The sequence below is a fragment of the Aspergillus melleus genome (assembly GCF_016097325.1).
Source record: "Aspergillus melleus strain CBS 546.65 chromosome Unknown contig6, whole genome shotgun sequence".
Taxonomy (NCBI): Eukaryota; Fungi; Ascomycota; class Eurotiomycetes; order Eurotiales; family Aspergillaceae; genus Aspergillus; species Aspergillus melleus.
The window spans coordinates 847,000-868,088 of NW_025763375.1; the positions used below are offsets into that span (position 1 = coordinate 847,000).

The 21,089-nt window shown below is 42.8% G+C and overlaps 4 protein-coding genes across 4 annotated transcripts; 1 reads left to right on the plus strand and 3 right to left on the minus strand.

The window, feature by feature from the left end:
• Positions 1 to 8,685: 8,685 nt before the first annotated feature.
• On the minus strand, positions 8,686 to 11,158 carry LDX57_010070 (uncharacterized protein; the record flags this gene model as incomplete). The annotated part of the gene is made up of 2 exons (XM_046091815.1): positions 8,686 to 8,985; positions 9,107 to 11,158. 2 exons carry the CDS (start codon positions 11,156 to 11,158, stop codon positions 8,686 to 8,688), a joined length of 2,352 nt encoding a protein of 783 aa, XP_045947792.1.
• Positions 11,159 to 12,524: 1,366 nt separating this feature from the next.
• On the plus strand, positions 12,525 to 14,448 carry LDX57_010071 (uncharacterized protein). Its single transcript, XM_046091816.1, has one exon. It carries the CDS (start codon positions 12,852 to 12,854, stop codon positions 13,746 to 13,748), a length of 897 nt encoding a protein of 298 aa, XP_045947793.1. The 5' UTR covers positions 12,525 to 12,851; the 3' UTR covers positions 13,749 to 14,448.
• Positions 13,776 to 16,534, minus strand: LDX57_010072 (S8/S53 family peptidase; the record flags this gene model as incomplete). The annotated part of the gene is made up of 3 exons (XM_046091817.1): positions 13,776 to 14,381; positions 14,448 to 16,256; positions 16,313 to 16,534. 3 exons carry the CDS (start codon positions 16,532 to 16,534, stop codon positions 13,776 to 13,778), a joined length of 2,637 nt encoding a protein of 878 aa, XP_045947794.1.
• A 678-nt stretch (positions 16,535 to 17,212) lies between these two features.
• Positions 17,213 to 18,559, minus strand: LDX57_010073 (flavin monoamine oxidase family protein; the record flags this gene model as incomplete). The annotated part of the gene is made up of 1 exon (XM_046091818.1): positions 17,213 to 18,559. The coding sequence occupies one exon, from the start codon at positions 18,557 to 18,559 to the stop codon at positions 17,213 to 17,215; it is 1,347 nt and encodes a 448-aa protein (XP_045947795.1).
• Positions 18,560 to 21,089: the final 2,530 nt, after the last annotated feature.

Here is a 21,089-nt window from a genome sequence, read left to right on the forward strand (position 1 = left end):
CTACTTCCCAACTACTTCCCAACTACTTCCCAACTACTTAAGAATATATAAGATATTCTCTAAAGAACCCTAATAATCCCTAAAGAACCCTACTACCCTACTATTAGGCTGCGGCAGGTCGTACGACATCAACATTTTTTCATTATCGTAGTCGGCAACCAATACGATATTGATTTTTTCCAATATCGTTGTCATATATACGATATTTAACAGACATCAGACAATATCGATAGATATTATACAAATATCCGCATTAACATAAAACTTGCTAATTTATTTTATTCTGAACAATCAGATAATAGTTATAAAACTAATCAATTATTATTTTACAATTGAAATTTTACATGTTTGATTATAATGATACTCATTTGTTATTTCTCTCACTTGTCATTGAAAATAATAAGATATAATATTGTATTCATAAACTAATATTGTTAATGTAACAGTATATATTTTATTTAGATAACAAGCGTGTTATTATTGCTTGTAATTTTACAATTATTAGTTGATAGATGATTGTTAGATAAAAATATATATTTAATATACAAACAATGTAATACGCTTTTTTATAAAACTTTAATATAATATCCGAATTTATAAATATTACAATTTTAATATTCAAAATAATATTTACAAATTTTCGAGGGCTTTGTCTCATCGTAAAGTTATTTTATTTAGTATATTTACATATAAAAATAAGACGCAATTTATATTTGAAGTTTCCAACTTGCAAATTTAAACATTTTTTTTAATTCAAACAATCGCGAGATAATTGTTTGATATCCAACATAGATCGAACGATATCATCCGATGTCGTTCAATATCAATTGGATATTAGATAAATCAATTAACAAATATCCACTTTTATTCATTTATATCTAATTAATATTAAATATTATCTTCAACACGTTAAAATCACATCAACATTTATTCATAATCTTATTTTTATTTTATAGCTGAATTCTCTGTAAAACTCTTACTCGTAAATCTAATTATTCTATTATTCTTATTTAATCTTATATTTATTATGTCTCATTTCCAAACATTCTCGAATCAATATACAATATTTCAATATGTTGATTCATTTATTGATCCAGATATTTTACAATTAAATAATTTTTTAGACGCGACAAATAATTAAATTACAATACAATTAATTTTTTTTTAAATTTTTTTTCCGTTTCGATATTCTCACACATCCGATTTATTTACACGCATTGTTTGCAAATCCTATCAACAAATCTATATACTCTATAACAATAATAAAAGTAATCGAACAATGAACAAATCACAGAAACATTTTGTTGAATGATGATTAATAATCGAATTCAACACTAAAAAAAAATTTCAAAAGTTTGTTTACTAAAATAATAATCTCAAAAAGTCTGATGTTTGGAAGTCATTTGATCAAATTACAAATATCAAGATTGGCAAGCCTAAGATTATATATAAACGCTGTCAGAATATAATCATTTACCCAGAGATTAACCGTGTTAATTTATCACCAATGAAAGCCCATCTTATCAATATAATTTGTGTTAAGTCACAAAAAACTACAAAGCAAAACATTAATCATTTATTATAAAAAATGATAAGTCTATCTCTAATCTAATTTATATTATATATTAATATTCTCTATTTCTATTCAATCACGTTAATCAACAAACACAAAATTCAACCAGACCACTTTTCAAAAAAAGATCTTCAAATTTATCACAATTATCCGTCTTTCATTCCGCATTGTTAAACATTCGGAGTTTAAAGAGCTATTGCAATATATTAAATTTGCTAATTCAAAATTTAATATCCCATTTATTCGCAATATAAAACGGCTTCTAAATAATAAAGTCCAAAAATAATAACAGAATGTTTTTAATAAACTTCTGTCTAAAAACTATTTCTCTATTACACTAGATTGCTGAACCTCTCTTTTTGGTCAGACATTTATAACAATTATTAGATATTTTTTTGATTAAGATTGGAATTACTGTAAGATTCTTCTTGGATTTAAACATATACAAAGATCATATATTAGAACTCAATTAAATAAAATTGTTATCCGAATCTTTTAAAAACATAATATTATCGATCGAATATTATCAATCATAACTAATAATACATCAAACAATAACACAATGATCGAAAACATTCAAAAGATAATTTAGTTTCAAACTTTTTACAATATATCTATTTTCCGGGTATCATGCATTATGCACGTCATGCAATTTAATCTAAAGAATTTTTTTGAAAAGATTAAAACAAACCCAAAGAATGCGGAGGCCGAATCAAAGTGATTAAATAAATATACGAAATCGTTACAAATTGTTTTGTATACTTTTTTAAAAATATCATAACTACATTAAAGAAAATAAATATATTATATTATATCAAAGAATTATAATTATTAAAATATTTTAGATTCGAAAGTTTGCTATATTCATTAACGTTAGTTTTCAACATTGAGAGATTTTCCGAACATTTTAAATAACAAAACCAAAGCTGTTATTTATTCAAGATGTTTACACACGTTGAAATTTTATTTTTTTAATGTTAAAACGTGCCAAGAAACTACAATGAGTTTTCAGCCAATATTGTTCAATTTATTAATATGTTCAATTTCAGCTCAATCCAGAGAAATAACATCAAGTAAAATATCTTTTTTTGATTATAAAATCTTTCTTTCATTACATCAAGATCTTATCAAAAACTCAAAATATTACTATTTATTCTATCTTTAATATTTATAATGAATTTTTTGGCCATCTTGATAATATTAAAAAATTATTAAAACACAAAATTATTTTTTGAAAAAAGAGAATGTTTCAAACATTACAGACAACGAAACAGAAACTTTCAAAATACTATAAAACAATTGATATCGAATCATTTAATACAGTTTATACAATTATAATTATTTTATATTTTTCAAAGAAATTTCGATTCTTTGAAGGCAATGACTGGAAAAAAAAACAAAAAAAAAGATATTTATTAAATGTCAATCTATCAGAATAAAATATAGAAAAAATTCAACCAATATTAACAGCATATTATCCCCCGAAACGAGCCTTCTCAAATCTAAATCATTCAAGAATTTGACAAAAAAAATTAATTTTATAATAAATTCGCATATTATTCTACAAGATGAAGTTGATCGGTCGAAAAATAAAATTATATAATATTTTGCAAAAAATTTGTATACTTTTTTGATTTATTATAAAACTTTTTAGTTAAGTTGTCTAATAAATCTTACTAAAAGCAAGTCAAAAGTATTTTGAAAGAAACATGAACATAAGTATCCAATACTTGTAACAATAATACGAGATATTCTAGCAACATCTGTTAATGATGCTAATATTAAACAGTTTTTCAACTATATTCGTGATATCTGTCATTATCATCAAAAACAATTAAAATCTAAAATAATTCGATCTCTAATACTTCATTTATTTACATCAAAGTTCGACCTTCAACAAACCGAATTTAAGATAATCAAAGAATATTTTTTTAATGGTGAGATTACTATATTCAATTAAACATGAAAGCCAACTTCATTGCTTAATGATATCGAGTCAATTAGTAATAATAAAAAAAAACTATCAAATCGAAAATATATTGAACAATTTATATAACAACTTAAATAATGATTATGCAATTGAACAGGCAAGCTCTATACTTGTTATAATCCAAAACAAACAATCATAATACAAACAGTCTCATAGTGCCGTTAAGACTCAAAAAAATAGTGATAATGATTTTTCACTTTTTGAAATGTCAACTAAAAAATACACGCAGGGGCGATCGGAAAGAATTTGAAAAAATTAAAACAATTAAACAGATTTGAATTTAATAATCTGTAATATAATTTTGAACAATTAAATATTCATTATTGTAATAAAGAATAACAAAATATATTAATTAACAAAAAAAATCATAAAACACAAATTCACACCAATAAATATGAAATCAATTACATATTGAATATTTCAAAAATACTGTAAAAAATGCATAACCTATGTCAATTCGTTCGGATTAGAAATCTTGGATTGTTTATAATATTTGTTATCGAATAGATATCGGACAATTATTCAACAATTTAAATTAAATATCGTAGTTGTATCTAGACTTCATCAGAGCCCACAAATGGGCCTAACTCTTGGGCCCATGGCCCAACCCACTGTGGGCTGATGGCCCAGATTTCAGGCCCAAGCCCAACCATCAGGCCCACGATGGGCCCCCAATGGGCCCCCGCAAAAGCCCAATTTTGCATAAAATCTTGGTCTTGGCGTTCATAAAGCTGCTAAATAATCAAAATAAAATACTGTTTTTTACATCTGTTCCAGTTTGTCGACTGAACTTCTTTGTAACCTTGCCTAAAGCAGTAGGAAATTCTAGGAAATCCTCTTCGAATTAAAGAAAGTAAAGCTTATTTTAAGCTATTTACTTATAAAAATCCTATATTCCGATTGTTATGGTGGTGTACGGGTGATTCGTGGATGGAGTTAATGTAAACTTGTCTAGATATATATTTCAAATATAAAAGGGTGTGTGTATCTTCTTGACAAGAGAAAAAGTAAAAAAGAAGTTACTTCTGCTTATTCTGATTTGTTTATTCTCTACACGAAATGAAAGCTCATTTTCTCTATTTTAGAATTCTAATCATAAACGACAGTATAAAGAAGTGAATTTGAAGGAATTTAGCTCTTTGTATCAGTATTCTATCTATATATCTGACCGGATGAAAATATTTTGAGGGTATCTAAAACCAAGTTGGGCTGGGAATGGGCTATCAGTGGGCTGTTCGTGGGCTTTCGTGGGCTTTCGTGGGCTTTCGTGGGCTTTCGTGGGCTTTCGTGGGCTTTCGTGGGCTTTCGTGGGCTTTCGTGGGCTTTCGTGGGCTATTCGTGGGCTTTCGTGGGCTATTCGTGGGCTTTCGTGGGCTTTCGTGGGCTCTTTGTGGGGTTTCTTGGGCTATTCATGGGCCCTGATGGGCTTTGTTGGGCCTCGTTGGGCCTCGTTGGGCCAAATACACTTCACTTGTGATATGTAGGCTTGTTTGTGTGACTTACTATCAACAGCTAAGTAAATCAAATTATTAGAAATCCTTCTTCTAGTCATGTATCTATCTCCTTTACCCTTCTTTTTTTCTTTATTTATGTGTTGTATACTTACTTTATCATGTCCCAAAGCCAGCAATCTGACTTTGCATCATCTCTTTATGATGCAGAGATAGATAATCTAACGTTTCTGACTTCTTCAAATTACGCAGCTACTCCATCTGGCAGCCAGCATCCATTTGATGCCCTTGATCCTTCGACGTCTTCATTTATTCGACCAGCTATTCCTCTTACAATTCCATCCTCTCTTGAACGCGTCGGGCCTGATCGAAGAAAGGCATATGTGCTTTACAACGAAATGATTCATAGTGAATGGGTAGACTGGTGGTTACAAACTGATTATGGGTCTAAAAGCAAGATACATTGGGACTCAAACCATCTTTCAGATATTTGGAAGCAATATGATCAGGTCGCTTCTAGTATAGACGGCGCCCCAAAGGTCATGTGTAAACGCTGCAGCCAAATCCTTGAACATCCTTACTCTATGAAAAAGGACATTAAAGGGAAGGAAGGGCGTCATGGCTTATCAACAATGACAAGGCACCTAAAGACCGCTGCGTGCCAACGGTTTGAGAACAGACAGAAGGATGAAATCATAAAATTCCTACAAAAAAGGGTATATCTAATATTCTATTATTATACTTCTTTAACTAATAATTAATTATTCTACTAGGAATCTGCTCCGACTGACGTTCCTTTCTCACAACCAGCCTGGGAGGAAAAGATTTTATCATTTCTTACAATTAATCGGCTTCCTTTTTATCTAATCGAGCATCCAACATTTATAAGCTTGATTAAGATGGCCCACAATGCACCCAATATGCCACAAATCCCATCTGCAATGACGATCCGTCGTCGGCTAGAAGTGCTAGTCAAAGACCGGCAACAAAGGGTCCTTAGGATGCTTCCTTCAGGTTCAAAGATATCAATTGCGCTTGACAGTTGGACATCTCCATTTTCCCAGGCATTTCTAGCTATAACTGGCTACTTTATTGATGCTGATTGGGTATATCGGGAAGTACTTCTTGGCTTTAAACCTCTTCATGGAGCACATACTGGTTTAAACATGAGCAGTGTTGTTCTTGAAACACTGAATAGTCATCAGATTCAAGATCAGGTCTTTGGATTAACTAGTGATAATGCATCAAATAACAAAACACTGGCTGATTCCCTCGAGCAGGCTTTATCTAATGATGTTAATATTATCCGAACTTCTTGTCTTGCTCATGTTATCCAACTTAGCCTGAACCAGCTTCTTGACCGTCTCAGAGCAGTTCCACAAAACAATACTACAGAAACAAAGTGGACTGATCGGCTGTCATCTTCAATCAAGGCAAATACACAGCACCAGAAGCATGAGATCTCTTATACCTTGAACAAGGTCCGCTCTCTGGCAATTTATATCCACGGAAGCCCTTCACGCCGGGAGACATTCAACAGTCTCCAAACAGACAGTCTCAAGCTTTCACCAATCCAAGATGTAAGAACTCGATGGAATTCAACCTTTCTCATGCTCCGTCGCGCGAAACGACTCCGCGATATCTTTACACAATTTTGTGCGGACTATGATTGCGAAGAGATGGTACCAAATAATGAGAAGTGGCGCCAAATCGACTATCTTCTCTATATTACTGAGCCGTTCTTTCTCTATACAACTGAGCTATCAAAGACTCGAGAGATTACAATACACCTCGTCTTCAAGATCTATAATGCGCTCTTTGAGCATCTTGAAAAACTAATGAAGCAGCTCCGGCGGAAGTGTGTTCCATGAAAAAAACAGATGCTTGATTCTCTTGAAGCTGGTCGATCAAAGCTTGATGAGTACTACTCGCAGACAGATAGAGTTAAACCACATATCTATGCGATTAACACAATGCTTGCCTCTGATAACAAGTTCCAATTCTTTCTATCTGATGATTGGGATAAACAATAACGTGAACTTTACCGGATATCTTTCCAAGAAGCTCTGATTCCTTATCAAGAACGTCTCTCTACTATTCAAGGCTCTGCTACTCCCCTTACCACAGCCAGACCAAGCTCAAGGCTTAAAAAGATGTTGAATGAGCACAAACCACAGCCAAAGCCAGTGAGGGATGAAATGACTCAATATCTTAATAGTGGTATGTTAAACACGTTATTTTTCTTAATCATATACTAATATCCTTGAAGACACTATTGATATGGAGCCCCTTCAATTCTGGAGAGATAATGAATATCGATTTCCAGCTATTGCAGCCCTTGCACGGGATATTCTCTCTATTCCAGCAACAGGTGCTGGTGTTGAACGACTTTTCAATACTGCTCGAGATATCTGTCATTACCGCCGCGGTCGGATGAAGTCTGAGACAATTGAGGAGATTATGATGTTTCTTTGTACATCAAGATTTGATCTCGAAGACCAAGAGGCAGAATTTCTCAAGGAATTCTTCTCTATCTACGAGATCGAGGCAGCAAAGGAAGAGAAGGATGAGAATTTAGAGGAGGTTGAGATAGGGCCGATTAGTGACACTGAGGAGCAAGAAGATGAAGAAGTAGCAGTGATACAGAGCCATACAGAGCCTGAGTTACCAGAGAATATCACACAAACACGAGCTTCAGGAAGATTCAGAAAGAGGAAGAATAGGGAGGATGATGAGTTTGAGTATCATTAATATATTGAATTACTGCTTTTTAAATAGTATCTTAATAACTAATCTCTGCACGCTGACCGCTTCAGCAAGTAAGAATATAAGATATAACCAGGCGAAGTAGACATTACAACGAGTCAATGATTGCTTTTCAAGAGAAATAATGTAAGAGAAATACTCAATATTACAGCTAAAAAATGCATAAATTATGCAGTCATGAGATCGGAGCATGTTTGCACTGTTTAGCCTAGTTTGGGGGCCCATTTGGGCCCCATCTAATGGCCGTGGGCCCCTGGGCTCAGCCCATAGCCCATTATGGGCCCTAAAACCTGGCCCAAAGCCCAGCCCATTTGTGGGCTGGGTTGGGTTGGGCTTGGGCTTTCGTGGGCTCTGATGAAGTCTAGTTGTATCAGACAAAAAATCTAAATATTGTAATCATATCGATGTCGGCTGCGATACGATACGATATGATATTATCGTACGATCCGTCCGATGCTGCCGCAGCCTACCTACTATCCTATGTAATCCCTAATTACCCTACGTAATTCCTAATATATACTCTACAAGTACTTGCTAAGTACTTGGAAACTGTTTTCTAAGTACTTTCTATACTAAGTAGTTAGTAACTACTTACTAAGTACTTGTAAAATGTTGAAAAAGTTCGCGCGAGTCGAAATTTTGAGACTCTCGGGTGTGGGTCACGTGATCCACTAGCGCCATTTTCGACTCGCGGCACTAAAAAACGGACCTATCCGAGCTGCAACCTGTACCACTCGATAGCAATCCTAATGCTTCCTGCCTTTTCTGACTTTCAAGGGGTTGCATCTAAATCTGGATCCTGTTGCATTATCTGAAGAGTTGTAATTCATCGAGCTCGATGCTCACGAGTAAACATAGTGACAAAAGTCCACGAGATCATTGACCCGATTTCATGAACCATCCTTTCACTTACTAGCAGCTGAGCTACGCACAAGCTCAATACAAAAGTCCCGCCAATCTCTCTCTTCGGGTGATGCCAGCTGCTCCGCAATGGCCTCCTCAACAAGCTCCTGGTATCGCCTGCTATATTCATTCTTCACCTGTTCCAAATGCTGTGGTTCCCAGTGGAGCCGAACCAGACGTGAAATTATGAGGTCGGATCGATAGTCAGAAGTGGGCGGTTCGCGGATAGCTTGATAAAGAAGAACGGCGTCACGCCGAGGTCTGTTGATTGCGCCATTGAGGATGTGGGTGAGAACTTCTCCCTATATAGAAATCAAAATCATTCATTAGAACCATGTTGTATGTCAAAGGAAACGTTTCTATCAGGGGAAGCAACAGCACATAGTTGTCGGATGAGCGAAGATTGCTAGGAATTAGCCATACCACTAGATTGTTTGACTTAGCACGAATGGCTACCATGAGAATCTCCCCATGGTTTCTCTCATACATGTTTAGCATCACACGTAGATGAGTGTTACTTCGAGTAACAATAATATTGATCATGGCAGTCTCTCCGTCCTCGTGAGAGTGCAGTGCATGATACAAATCCGTGACATCTTGATCCACAAGTCTCGGATCATATAGCTCATTATCGTCCTGGCGTCGTTCTTCCAGTACAAGCAATACAGCCTTTTGGAAATTGCCCTCACGGAGTTTAGAGCGCACCGAGTGCTCTAGAGTACTTTGGTACTGAGGATTCCGAAAGCACTCCTTAATCTGGCGAACTGCGTTATTTGAGCGTCCGACTAGGGTTTCAATGAGTAGTTCACGACGATAGGGGCTTTCTTCGTAATAACGACTTATCCAGTATGCCTCTGATTCCCAGCGCCCCAGGGCAGTAGCATGGCAAACCTTACCAAAGCTGGAAGTGCCTAATTTCTGTTGGAGGTGTTTAGCGAGGCTGACGCCCTTGCCGTCCAACTTCACGCGGTCTTTGTATGCCTGGTGTAAAAGGAGGATCTCGTTGCCGGATAGAGCCGGGAGAATCTGAATGAGCACTCTGTTGTAGATGGTTTGATCATGGTCTAGGGCAAAGGATATGGTATCTGCATCGGCTTCGGCATCGTAAGAAGGAACGATCTCGGCGCCATTAGACTGCTTTTGCACTGCGCGCAGGCCACACTCGTCCAGATGCTCGTAGAAATCCTGGGCATTGCTGAATGTCATTGAGCAAATAGAGCACTTGCCAGTAGCATCGCTCGCGAATTTAAGACCTTTGTTGAGCACGTCTTTGCGGGAGTTTGGTGGGGTGTGCTCCACATCGTGAACAGAGATAAGATGGCGCTTGAACACATCGACACGCTCGAAAACCTTCTTCACTAGAGTTTCGGCTGGGGAGCAGAAACCGCAGACAATCGTGCCTTTATAGTGGGTCAGAGCGTGGCGGTTACAGTCGTATTTGCGAGAAAAGCCTTTGACATGGTACTCGCAGGTCACAACCGGACACTTTTCTGGCCTGTCGACCTGGTGAGTGAGCATGTGGGCTTTCAGGTCTTTGAAGGCATGTCCAGCACATTCAGGATGAGGGCACTGCTCGTCCGCCTTGTGTTTTTCATCAACTGTGGATTCCAGATTGGTCAGGGTCTTTTTTACTCTCTCCAAGAGAATACGGCGATCACGACGGAGACTGTATTTCTCGTCTGGTTTAATTTCATCCGCTCTTCCCAGGACATGTGTGAAAATTGCCTCTCTGAGCTTTCTATATTCATCGTACTGCGTTTCCGAGTCGCCTGGCGGCTCCGCAACATATTGCTCACAACGCGGGATCATCACTTGGTCAAACCATGCGATCAACGCGTTGATCTTCTCTCGCGGAGTTTTGAATTGTTGCAAGTCGGGTGGTGGTTTGAGGTCGCCCGACAGATTCGAATCAGCTGAACTGCCTAGACCTTCATCATGCTGGGTCTTTTGCCCTGCAGATTGTGCTTCATCATCCTGGTGCGATTCGTCGGCCCCCAATTCCCCGTTCTTTCTCAATTCTTCTAGCTCTAATTGTCTGGATCCATCAGAATCAGGCTCGCTCGAGGACGAGTCTCTGGAGCTTCCTGCAAAGTAAGAGTTCTGCTCAAAATACTCCGGTCCTGAGGCTGTCTTTGCAAATGACGGTGTTTCTTGGCTATTCGTTTGTTGAGAGTCACGGCCAAACAGCCAATTTTGGACTCTTCGGGAACTATTATGTATTCTCTCCTGGCTTTCTTCACCATGATCATCAGCCCATGGTAGTGCCCTGAGCGAGAAAGAATGAATTTCCTTTGCAATGTGGTTGAGTAACGCATCTTTCTCGACCTCCTCTCCTTTCTCTGGCCAGTTGCACAAAGGGCACTGTGAAATTTGCGTAGGTGTGGACTTTTTGCACATGTCAACAAGCGACGCGATTTGATCGGATGGAATAGATGACGAATGACTGGAACTTGTGTGTTGAATGAGATCTTCCATGTTGTAGTAACGAGCCCCGTTCCCACAGGCAAAGCAAATCCAGTATGTCATACTGCTGTGATCTTTCAAAAGGTGCTGTTTCCCTGCTTCCTTTGTGTTGAAGAGCACATCTGGCTGATCACATCCAGTCAAAACACAGGTATAAGGGCTTAAGTCGTCTGCGATATGTTTTCTAGTCAACTTAGTCTTGCGGTCGTGCTGAAAAAGCATTGGGATAGAGGCTTACCTCCACTTATTTTTGTCGGCAAGAGCAACCGGGATTGCTTCGCAGCAACATGGGCATCTAAACAGATGTGCGTCCTCATGAAATCGTGGAGGATGAGGGTAGTCAAGATCAATGACTGTAGTTGACATGACCGAGGATGCAGCAGGAGCTGCGGGTGCTGTATGGGGCATCATGAATGAATCGGACAATGCCGAGGCGCTGGTCCCGGTGATTACAGTGCTGTTGGGGTTCTGATGCTCGATTTTGGGCAAGTTTGAATTATCACTGTGATCAATTATATCGTCTTGATTCGCGCTTTCTTGTCTGTTTGCTGCAGGTTTTCTGTCTGGAGGTCGCATGATGACTCCGTCCAGGCCTTTGGAATGTCTCTGTGCATAGAGGAAACGATTTCGGCGCTTCAAGTTGCAGCGCACAAGCCTCAGCTGCACTTCATTTAGTGTTGACGCGTCTCGAGTTTTGTGCATGTGTTTTAGATGCGTATGCAGCATAGAAATTAAATAACCCTCTAGTTCCTCATGCTCTGTTGGATCAAATTGCTGATCAGCCTTTTGTAAGCGAGAACGCCTCCCAGAACGTCGAATAGCTACCGCAATCCTCGCAAGCTGATCCTCCATGGACTCGACGTTGTACATGGACTCTTGCAGCGGAGACTTAGAAGGGAGTTTCCTTTCGTATCCATCCTTCGATTCGTCATCTGAACTGGAATCATCAGACCAAGGAGAAAACGCGCGACCGCTAGTCTCCTCAAGACTCGGAGATGATTCTTGCCTGTTGTCAAGGCCGGGTGCTTGACCTCGTGATTTGCATTCGTCAATCACTGCCGCGAGAAGGCGTAGTAAGTTGGTGATGACATCACGCGCTTCAGGCTTCGATGCCAGCCTCGAGTCTAGAGATGCTCGTCCTCGGGCGCAAGCTCCTGTTCCTGAAATCCACAAATTCATATCAGCGAGGCGATTTTCCGCCCATTCATTTTCCATCAAGGCTGGGATAGCCAGACATCCGGTCAAGCCATGAATGCATCGCTGGGCAGACTCTGCGATGGAGCTAGAAATCTCCATGGTGATCATGAGCTCGTGAGAAGACTCTAGATCCCGTTATATTGTCAACACCTTTGGTAATGCCTGTGGATCCCAACGAGGGGCAGATCGCACGATCGGCTGAGACTATTCAGGTCATGATTTTGAGTCTAGACTGCTGAAAACTGTTGTGATGGGAATGATGACGCTTGGTTTGGGCAACTCTCCCATCACAGCCGCCTCGTGCAGTCCCGAACTCCCAAAAGCGGCTCCGTCAACTTGGATGTCGAGAGTGCGTTGCTCATTGCTCTTTCCCCCACCATTTCATGACCCCACGCCGATCAGATCACGTGGCTTCACCGAGCGCGAAGGCTGGCGCTGGAGCTGAACGCGAGACAACCTACTCCTACTCCCCGGAGGAACAGGGCTATCTATCCCTCGATAGTACAGCATGGCGCAACAACCAACTTACATTCTCGCCCCCAACTTCCATTTCAAACCCGGCACAGGCCCGATCGCCTTGGGCAACATCATAGCCGATCCGCTAAGACCGCACCGAGCGCTCACGACCGTCGATGCGACAATATTACAAACAAGATATCCGCGGGTTGAAACATTTACCGACTATGAGCGAAGCATCACTCGCGGAAACAGTCGCGATGTCTCGATGAGCGTGTGGGCGGAATTTCTGAACAGTGTGTCCGCGAAAGTCTCGGGCAGTCGGGGCAGTGACGTGCAGTCAACATATACGATGCACTCCCTACAGTCCATGTTTTTCGTGAATGATCCTACACTCGAAGAGATCCAATCGCGTTTGAGAGCTCCCATGGTTCAGGCAGTCACTAAGGCGGGTAGGATCCCTGGGTTCAGGACACCCGTTTACATGGTTACGGGTCTTATGGTTGCCAAGGGGTTCTCTGCCGACCTGGAAAATACGCAACGACGCGGCGGAGAGGTTGAGCTTAGTGGAAATGCCCCTTCGCCGGTCGGTCAGGTTGGTGCTGGAGCTGGTTTGGCGCGATCTACGAGCACCGAGAAGGCGGATCAGTGGAAAGCCGGGGAGGACATCGTCTTTGCTTACCAGCTTCTCAAAATTGAGATCAAGGGCTGGAAAGGAGATCGAATCATCTATGATGAATTGAGGCATAAGAGTGCTCTATTAAGCAATGATGAGGAAGATGATACAGATGACGAGGTGGAAGACGAACAGGAAGTGCAAGGGTTGGAAGAGGTGGTGGTTAGTCCAATCTCCACCGATAAGCTACCAGGCGGTCGCGATGCAGGAGGCTTCGCTGTCTCAGAGGTTGGGGAAACCCATGATCATGTTCGCTGCATAGTTTCAACATGAATATATACTATGAATCTGATTCTATGTTCAAAGGTCCGAGAGTGCTGTCCCCAACTTGGCCCAACGGGAGTCCTCCGACTGCCCGATCAGATCCCATACCTTCAGGTACAGATACCCCGTCTTGACCCTCAAAGTGTCGGAAGCCAAAGCCTTGAAAATCGCGTGCATTCCCTTTCGTGTCCAAGCTCTGCGCTGAACAGCATAAAATGGCTTATCCGGTGGATGGGCACCGATGTATTCCAGCAGAAATCCTGCGATCCCGGCTGCTATAGCCGTAGAGATTGACGAACCGGACTTGTAGACCTCATCAACGCGATCCGGCCATGCTGATGGCACATCCACGCCCAACGTGCCAAACACATTTGCTTCGTCCTCGCTTTTGGGGGGGTTGGAGTCTTCGAAATCGCCGTTGGCATTTGTTGCGCGGATCGAAATGACCGCGTCGTGGCGGGCGGGGAACATCTCTCTACCATTTCCGCCGAAGTTGGAGGCTGCTGCGAAGAAAAGTGTTGAATGATTACGTCGGTAGAGGGCCTCGTGGATAGCCTGGCTGATGCATGGCTGCTCGTCTGCGAAACCGAAGGACATGGAGATTATGTCGGCTTCCCATTCCGTGCTTGCCCATAAGATTGCCTTCCATGCAAAGTCAGTCAAATGATGTTAGGCCTTGTTGAATGAGAGAAAGTCAATGCCACTTACACTCGCAATATTTTCACTGGCATCTGAAAAGACCTTCGCATCCTTAGCAATACGTGCCACATATAGTTCCGCCTCCGGTGCACATTTCATGATCAGAGACACCAGGTGAGTTCCATGTCCATCGCAATCCTGAGGCATATCGGATTGATCAACCCAGTCCTTCCATCCTTTTAACCGGGATTGAACACCAGGAAGATAGAAGAACGGCGCTCCCTCATCATACCCAGTATCCAGGATTGCAATGCGCACTGGGCGCTCTGGGGTGCGGAGACCAACTGTTGACGCGACTTGAGTGAGCTCTTTGTGAAACTCTTCGAGGCGCGAAAGCCATCTAGCAGCCGCCCTCTCGGTTGGAGTGCGCTTCTTCTTCGGGACTTTGCGTTCTTCGGTATCTTCGGGCATCGCTGATTGTTCAAGCTTCGTAACCTTCCTAGTTACATCCAATGGGTCGATTTTGGTATAGTCATTCATCCACTTGGTGCCCTGGAGCAGTTCTTCCAGTGGAAATACGACCTTATCGTATAGTATGTTTCTCCGTTGTTTCAGGCCTTCCTTCCATTCCCGCGAACTTGCACCTTCCACAAATGGCGCCATGTTGAACGTGTCCGGCTCCAAGCAATGACTGATCGCGCTCATATACCCTGGGTAATCGAAATCTCTCCATCGCGCGCGATCTCGCGTATAGCCGAGGGCTGTGAGTAGTTCTTTGTTGATTCTGGCAGCCAAGGGCTGGCCCTGGTTGTTCTCTTTGAACAGAGGGAATCCAATGCCAATCTCAACTAGCATAATCCCAAGGGCTCTAATTCTTGGGTAGTAATGAACACCACCGAGGGTTTTGTTGAATTCGTTGCACTCCGGGTCATCGCTGTTAAAGTGCACTGAAAGATAGGGCTTCCAAGTGTATACCTTTTCTTGGTCATCTGGGGCCCTCGCCTCCTTCATGAATTGTATGGTCTCACTTGTCCATTCTGTTTTCATCCAGTCCGAGTCGTAGTATTGCCAAACAGAGTAGGCGATGATGTAAGCCAATACAACCTTCATTCGCGGTGGTAGATGATGATTGCGGAGTATGGTCGCTAGAGGAATACCGGGCACATGCTTAACGTTCTGTCTAGGCGGCTCAAAGCAGTGTTGTAGTTCTTCGTTCTGAACCGAGAGACAAAGTCGCGAGTCAGCTTCGACACCTATAAGGCGACAAAACTGTCCTCTGTCAACTCGAGAAAGTCGTCTCGACGATAGGAGGCTTGGCGTGTTTTGGGACGCGTCGTCCGCATCAGCGAACCGGGCGCGTTTCCTGGTACTTGTATAGCTGCTTCTCGGAACGAGTAGCTCCACTTCCTGCCAGTGGCTCAATCGTAATCCTTGCCAAAATGGGGTTGACGAGAACAGCATCTCGAACTGCACTAGTTCATGGCCTGTGCCTTGCTGAGAGGGCGGCTGTAGCAAGAGACATGCTAGATGTTCTTTCGGCGTTGATTTTCCTAGTCCCTCAATGGGACATGTACAGCACATAACTTCTCTCAGAGTTCGATGGACAATCTCGTTGGCGTGTTTGGAGCACTGGGGTTGAGCTGTTCGTTTTGTCGAGGTGGTATCGTCGCCAACATCTCGTCTCGATGCTTTCCGATCGCGTTTTGTGAACTTTGCAATATGTGCAATGACTCCTTCCGTATTGCGGGAGTCTTTAGTTAGGTTATCAAGGCCTCTTCTGATTTTAGATTGAGCCTTCTCATAGGAGGTCATCCCTTGTAAAGACTCCCCTATGGCTTCCAGAAGCGGGTACCCATTCTTTTGTATTTGGTGCGGCCACTGGTTTGAGTTATTAGTTCCTCCATTCATGCAAAGCCCTTATATGGCAAACTCACATTACATATAGTCTCCACGTCACGTAGCAGTTTCGATATCCGCAGTCGTAGTCGATTCTCCTGGTCCAGGCCAACGGTGTCGATGTAGTCGGCGACCAGCAACAATTCCGCCCCAAGACGCGCACACACCGGTCGCTTCAACTCGACTCCCAATGAAGACGCGATATGCGCGACCTGAAGAATAGCAGTGTGTGCAAAGTCTATTGGATCCTCTGTAGCCATTGCTACCTAACACATGGCAGCGATCATGTAGGATGAATGGAACTTCGGCACTGGCATGAATGACCCTTGCCAATCTCGGGAGATTTTGACCAGATTGTCGAGCTGCATATGATCAATTGCACATCGAAGTGGTTGTACTTGTCAGGCCCAACTACACACCTTGTCCTGGTTTGCAGTCGGCCTCTTGATTCCTGGAGGCAAGAGTAAATGATGCGGGGCTGAGTGAATGATTGTTCAGCTGAAAGTGACTTACCGCCCCGATCTATAAGCCCATATCATACGCTAAAGCCATATCCAGACTAGACTATTACGGCTAATCCGCAACAAAACCTCAAGATCATGGCGGCAGAATGCAGGACTTTGGTGTATATGGGCGTATCATTTTTCTTTGAAAAAAAAAAAAAATGAAGAATAAGGCGAAGGATGTTCAGGAAATAACAACACTAAATACTATCACATATCGTGAATGCAAGGACATTCTATTCCAGCACACTTAAGCAGAATTTATTCATAGATCTCTCAGGTTTGCAGAGATTAAGCCATGTTTATATCAGTCTTACCGCCCTCGGCAGACCCCGCTTTCTGCGCTGGTGCTTTACCAAGATGCCGCCGATAAGCGGCGATATATTCCGTCTATATACATTCACTATACTAAGTGTCTTTAACTATCATTATCATTCAACTGGCAAATATTTCATTACTGTCAGCGTGCGCTCTACGAAGAGCACAAGCGACCTCATGGGCGGCACGCTCGCCCGACTGCACGGCTCCTTCAAGATATCCGGGATGCTCCTGCGCCGTCTCCGTTCCTGCCCAGTGCAAATCATTGATCGGGTCATGGGGCATCGGTAGAAGCCCATCACTCGTACCAACAATGCCATATGCTAGATACCCACCACCGCAAAACTCGTCTAGATGCCATGCTTTTTCGTGCCATTCCACGGGCTGGAGAACTCGACGCCCGAGATGTGGAGCAAGTCGAGACAACAGCATTTCGCGCCGCACATTTGAGTCAAGCGTGTCGAGCTGGCGTGCAGGGGTGCCGGCGACTAGGAAGCACAAGTGACCCGGGCCTCCAGGCGACGAAGAATCGAAGACGCCGCATGCAGGGTCGTCAAGCACGAGAAATTCTCCGCCTAATCCCTCGCGCCAGAAGGGCTCCTCGAAAACAGCAATGGCTTTGTAGACGACGCCCATGCGGGTATTTTCTTGAAGCGCTATGCGTTCGGGGGGCAGTGGCGGATCAAACGTGATGCCTCTCAGCATTGGCGGTGGAATTGTAATGATGGCTTTTCTGGCGTGGAACTGTTCGCCTGACGCTGTACGTACAGTCACTCCATCGCTATCATTTTGCGACACGCTGGTGACCGGCATGTCGGTTAGAACTTTCCGGGGGAGCTCGTTGGCTAACATAGAAGTAGTGATGCCCATAGACTCCACCACCAAACTGTCTTGAGCTCCGCCTTGCGTCCGTAACATTGTCGATAACCCTCCAGATAGAGCAATTGATTTCGCAAAGCTGTAAGTCGAGAACATGCTCAATTCCGCGGTAGAAGAAACTGTGACGAGGAGACGAAGGAGCTGTCGAGCAATCTCCAAAGGGACGAATGTTGCAATAGCTTTGTCCACTGAGAGTTCGATCCAGCCCTGCGGAACATAGATCCGGCTCGCTAGCTCGAGAATAACGAGATAGATAGTCGCAAGAAGCGCCGATGAAGAAAACAGAGACACGGTGCGACCTTCCCGAACAAGCATCGGTAAACCGCATGAGAACGTCTGATATGTCGTACCTCTTGCCTTTTCTACCAGAGCAGTGATGCGATCATGTCCGTGCCCAATCCATTGCCCTCCAAGGTCCAGATGGGACCCGAGTTTGGTGGTGGCCGAATTGACCCTACCGCCTATATCGGATGATGCTTCGAGTACATTGACATCAATCCCTTGACGATTCAGTTCTGCGGCAGCTGTGAGACCCGACAGGCCGGCACCGATAATAATTACTTGCGCACGATTATCCAGGGTCATAGTGCAAGAGGATGCGAGCTGTTTGGAAAATGCTCTGAAAAGTTTGAGAGAGGAGAAGTGTAGAGCCAGGATTTATTGAACCACGATGAGCGACAGTGATCTTACGTACAGAAATGACAATGTTGCAAGTAGGATCATCACAGAAGGTTTGAAATTCCGCAGATAGCCCCCTACAAGGTCCGGGATCGCGGGTCCCGCACCGGTGCGTCCGCCCACCTGCATATCGAATTATTATGTCATACCTTGAACGAATGCAGGAAACGGAGTTTTCTAGTTGAAGCAACACAAAATTCTTCATCTGTTTTGCGGGACCTTGAATTTGTAACGACATAGACGAAGTTCTAGAGAGCGGCCGCTCTTGCCCAATTCTAATCAAGATATCAATCATATCAAGGACAGTTTGTTGATCTTGCATACAATAGTGTATCCCTCGTCAAAGCCGCCGATTTCTTTTGTGGGGACGTTTGGAGTACACGCTAACAATGTTTCACGATCTAGGTCCTTGTTGATTAAACTACTATCTACCGTCAGTGGTTAGTCTGTGGGTCTCGATATAGGATTGATTACCGAATGTGTTTGTATACAGTACCCAGTGAACCTGGCAGATTCAGCATGCAAGCCCCAAATGCTCTTTAGAAGCAGCAAGATGTCTATTTAGATGACTCCCTGATTGATCTAGAAAGGAGAACAAAAAAAGAACAGCAAAAACATACAACAGCCGGTATATGTCGGTGGTCACCCACCCCAGCGCCAGCAGGCTTGCCGCTTTGACGCCGACGCTCCGGCGGCTTCGGGCGAAGCCTTCAGTCCCCTGAATAATTTGCACCCAGACTACCAGAAGTCACATTTTGACATTAATACAAAAAGGTGGAAAGGAGGGGTAGGCACGACGTTATAAACATGATGCTTACACCCTCACCCCCTCCCGCCTTTCATCCTTTCATGCTCCGGGTTACTCGATCAATATGCGTCAAAATCTAGCGGGGAGATTTACGCGCGTGGTCAACCTTGATGACCACGACAACAAAGAGATAAAACGAGCCGTTCTTCCCAAGACAGAGGCGGATTATGAAAAGACTCTTGGGATATTTGACCGGTAGATAAACTCTTCTAGCTCACAGAGAATCTCCGCTGATGTTTCTAGATTCCTAGAGCTGCATCCCACCGCCCGATCTCCCCCTGACATCCAGACCTACAAAGCCTTCCTTGAGTTCGTAGCCAGAAACACGGATGGGCGAATCGAGGAGAAGCCTGTACCTGATACTATTGAAAATTTTCGACGGCACTTTGAGGCAGGCTTGGCCCGGAAGCGGGACTTCCATGTCCCCCAAAGCATGTCCACAACAATGAAGGAGGTTCGTTCGCTTCAGCTGCGTCTACATAAGATACTAACGAGACTCATAGTATATCATATCAGATCTGGCAAATAATCTGGGTCTTCCAAATGTCGAGAAGCCCAAAGATGGCTTTTCTCCAAATGATTTGCTCGTTCTCAAAACACAGCTCTGGTGTAGGGACTTCAAAGAATACCGAGGCTGTTATCCTGACCGGAGTAGAGTACAGCTCTCGGCATCAATACTGCTATATTGCTTTTCCTCTGCCAGAACTGGAGAAGTCCATGAGTCGACAGCCCGCCGAAGCATTGCTCGTCAGAAACAAAGCGACGATGAAGACTCCGTTCTTCGCGCTAACGTCATGGCAGCATGCTACAAGGTTCGTACTTCGCATTCAAATTTATCGAAGCTGCGTTGCTAATAGTGTGTAGCATTTTGTGCTCACTATAGAGTTGGTCGATCAAACCCCGATGCTAGTTTTGACATATTCTCGGGAGTACATCAAAGGCTATTGGCGGATGAAGAGATGGGAACTTCCTGTGCACGCCTTTTATGAGGTGTACAGGGAGGAGGTACCGCTATTCTTCAATTTCATTCTGTTTATGCTGCCACTGTTTTCTGGTGACCGGGCTTTCCTCCAGTACAATTCTTGTTCTGATATACTCGATGCAGTCGACTCAATCAAGCTCACTGACCTAGCCACACGAGATAACCACATTATCTCGGTTATTCATTTCCGCGATGACCTCTTCGATGTTCCAATTTTCAGGCCATTCGACGAACTTGACTGTGAACGCTCCACCGGAAGAGCGAAGGGTGCTGACGCCTTCGGAAAAGAGTTTGCAGACCTCGGTCATCGAAGCGGATATAGTCGGAATGTTACCGCCCGTGCGTGCCGCCGGTGGAATCTCATGGAAGCGGGCAAGAAAATACCTTGATCTGAAGTCCACGTCTAAGTGCTAACGTGCTATAGATAAAAAGTATTCTCAAGCAGCCCGCATGAAACAAGCCGGACACGTCGAACCTCGCACCTTTGGCAGGTCATATGCCCACCCAGTATGCGAAGTAGATGGGCCGGCAACTTACTTGAATATCGCATCTCGCCATGAGCATATTCAAAATCGACGGAGTATGGGCTTGTACCGAAAGACCAATCTGTGGCAATCACTACCCGCGAAAGCGGAGTTTGAGTTCCA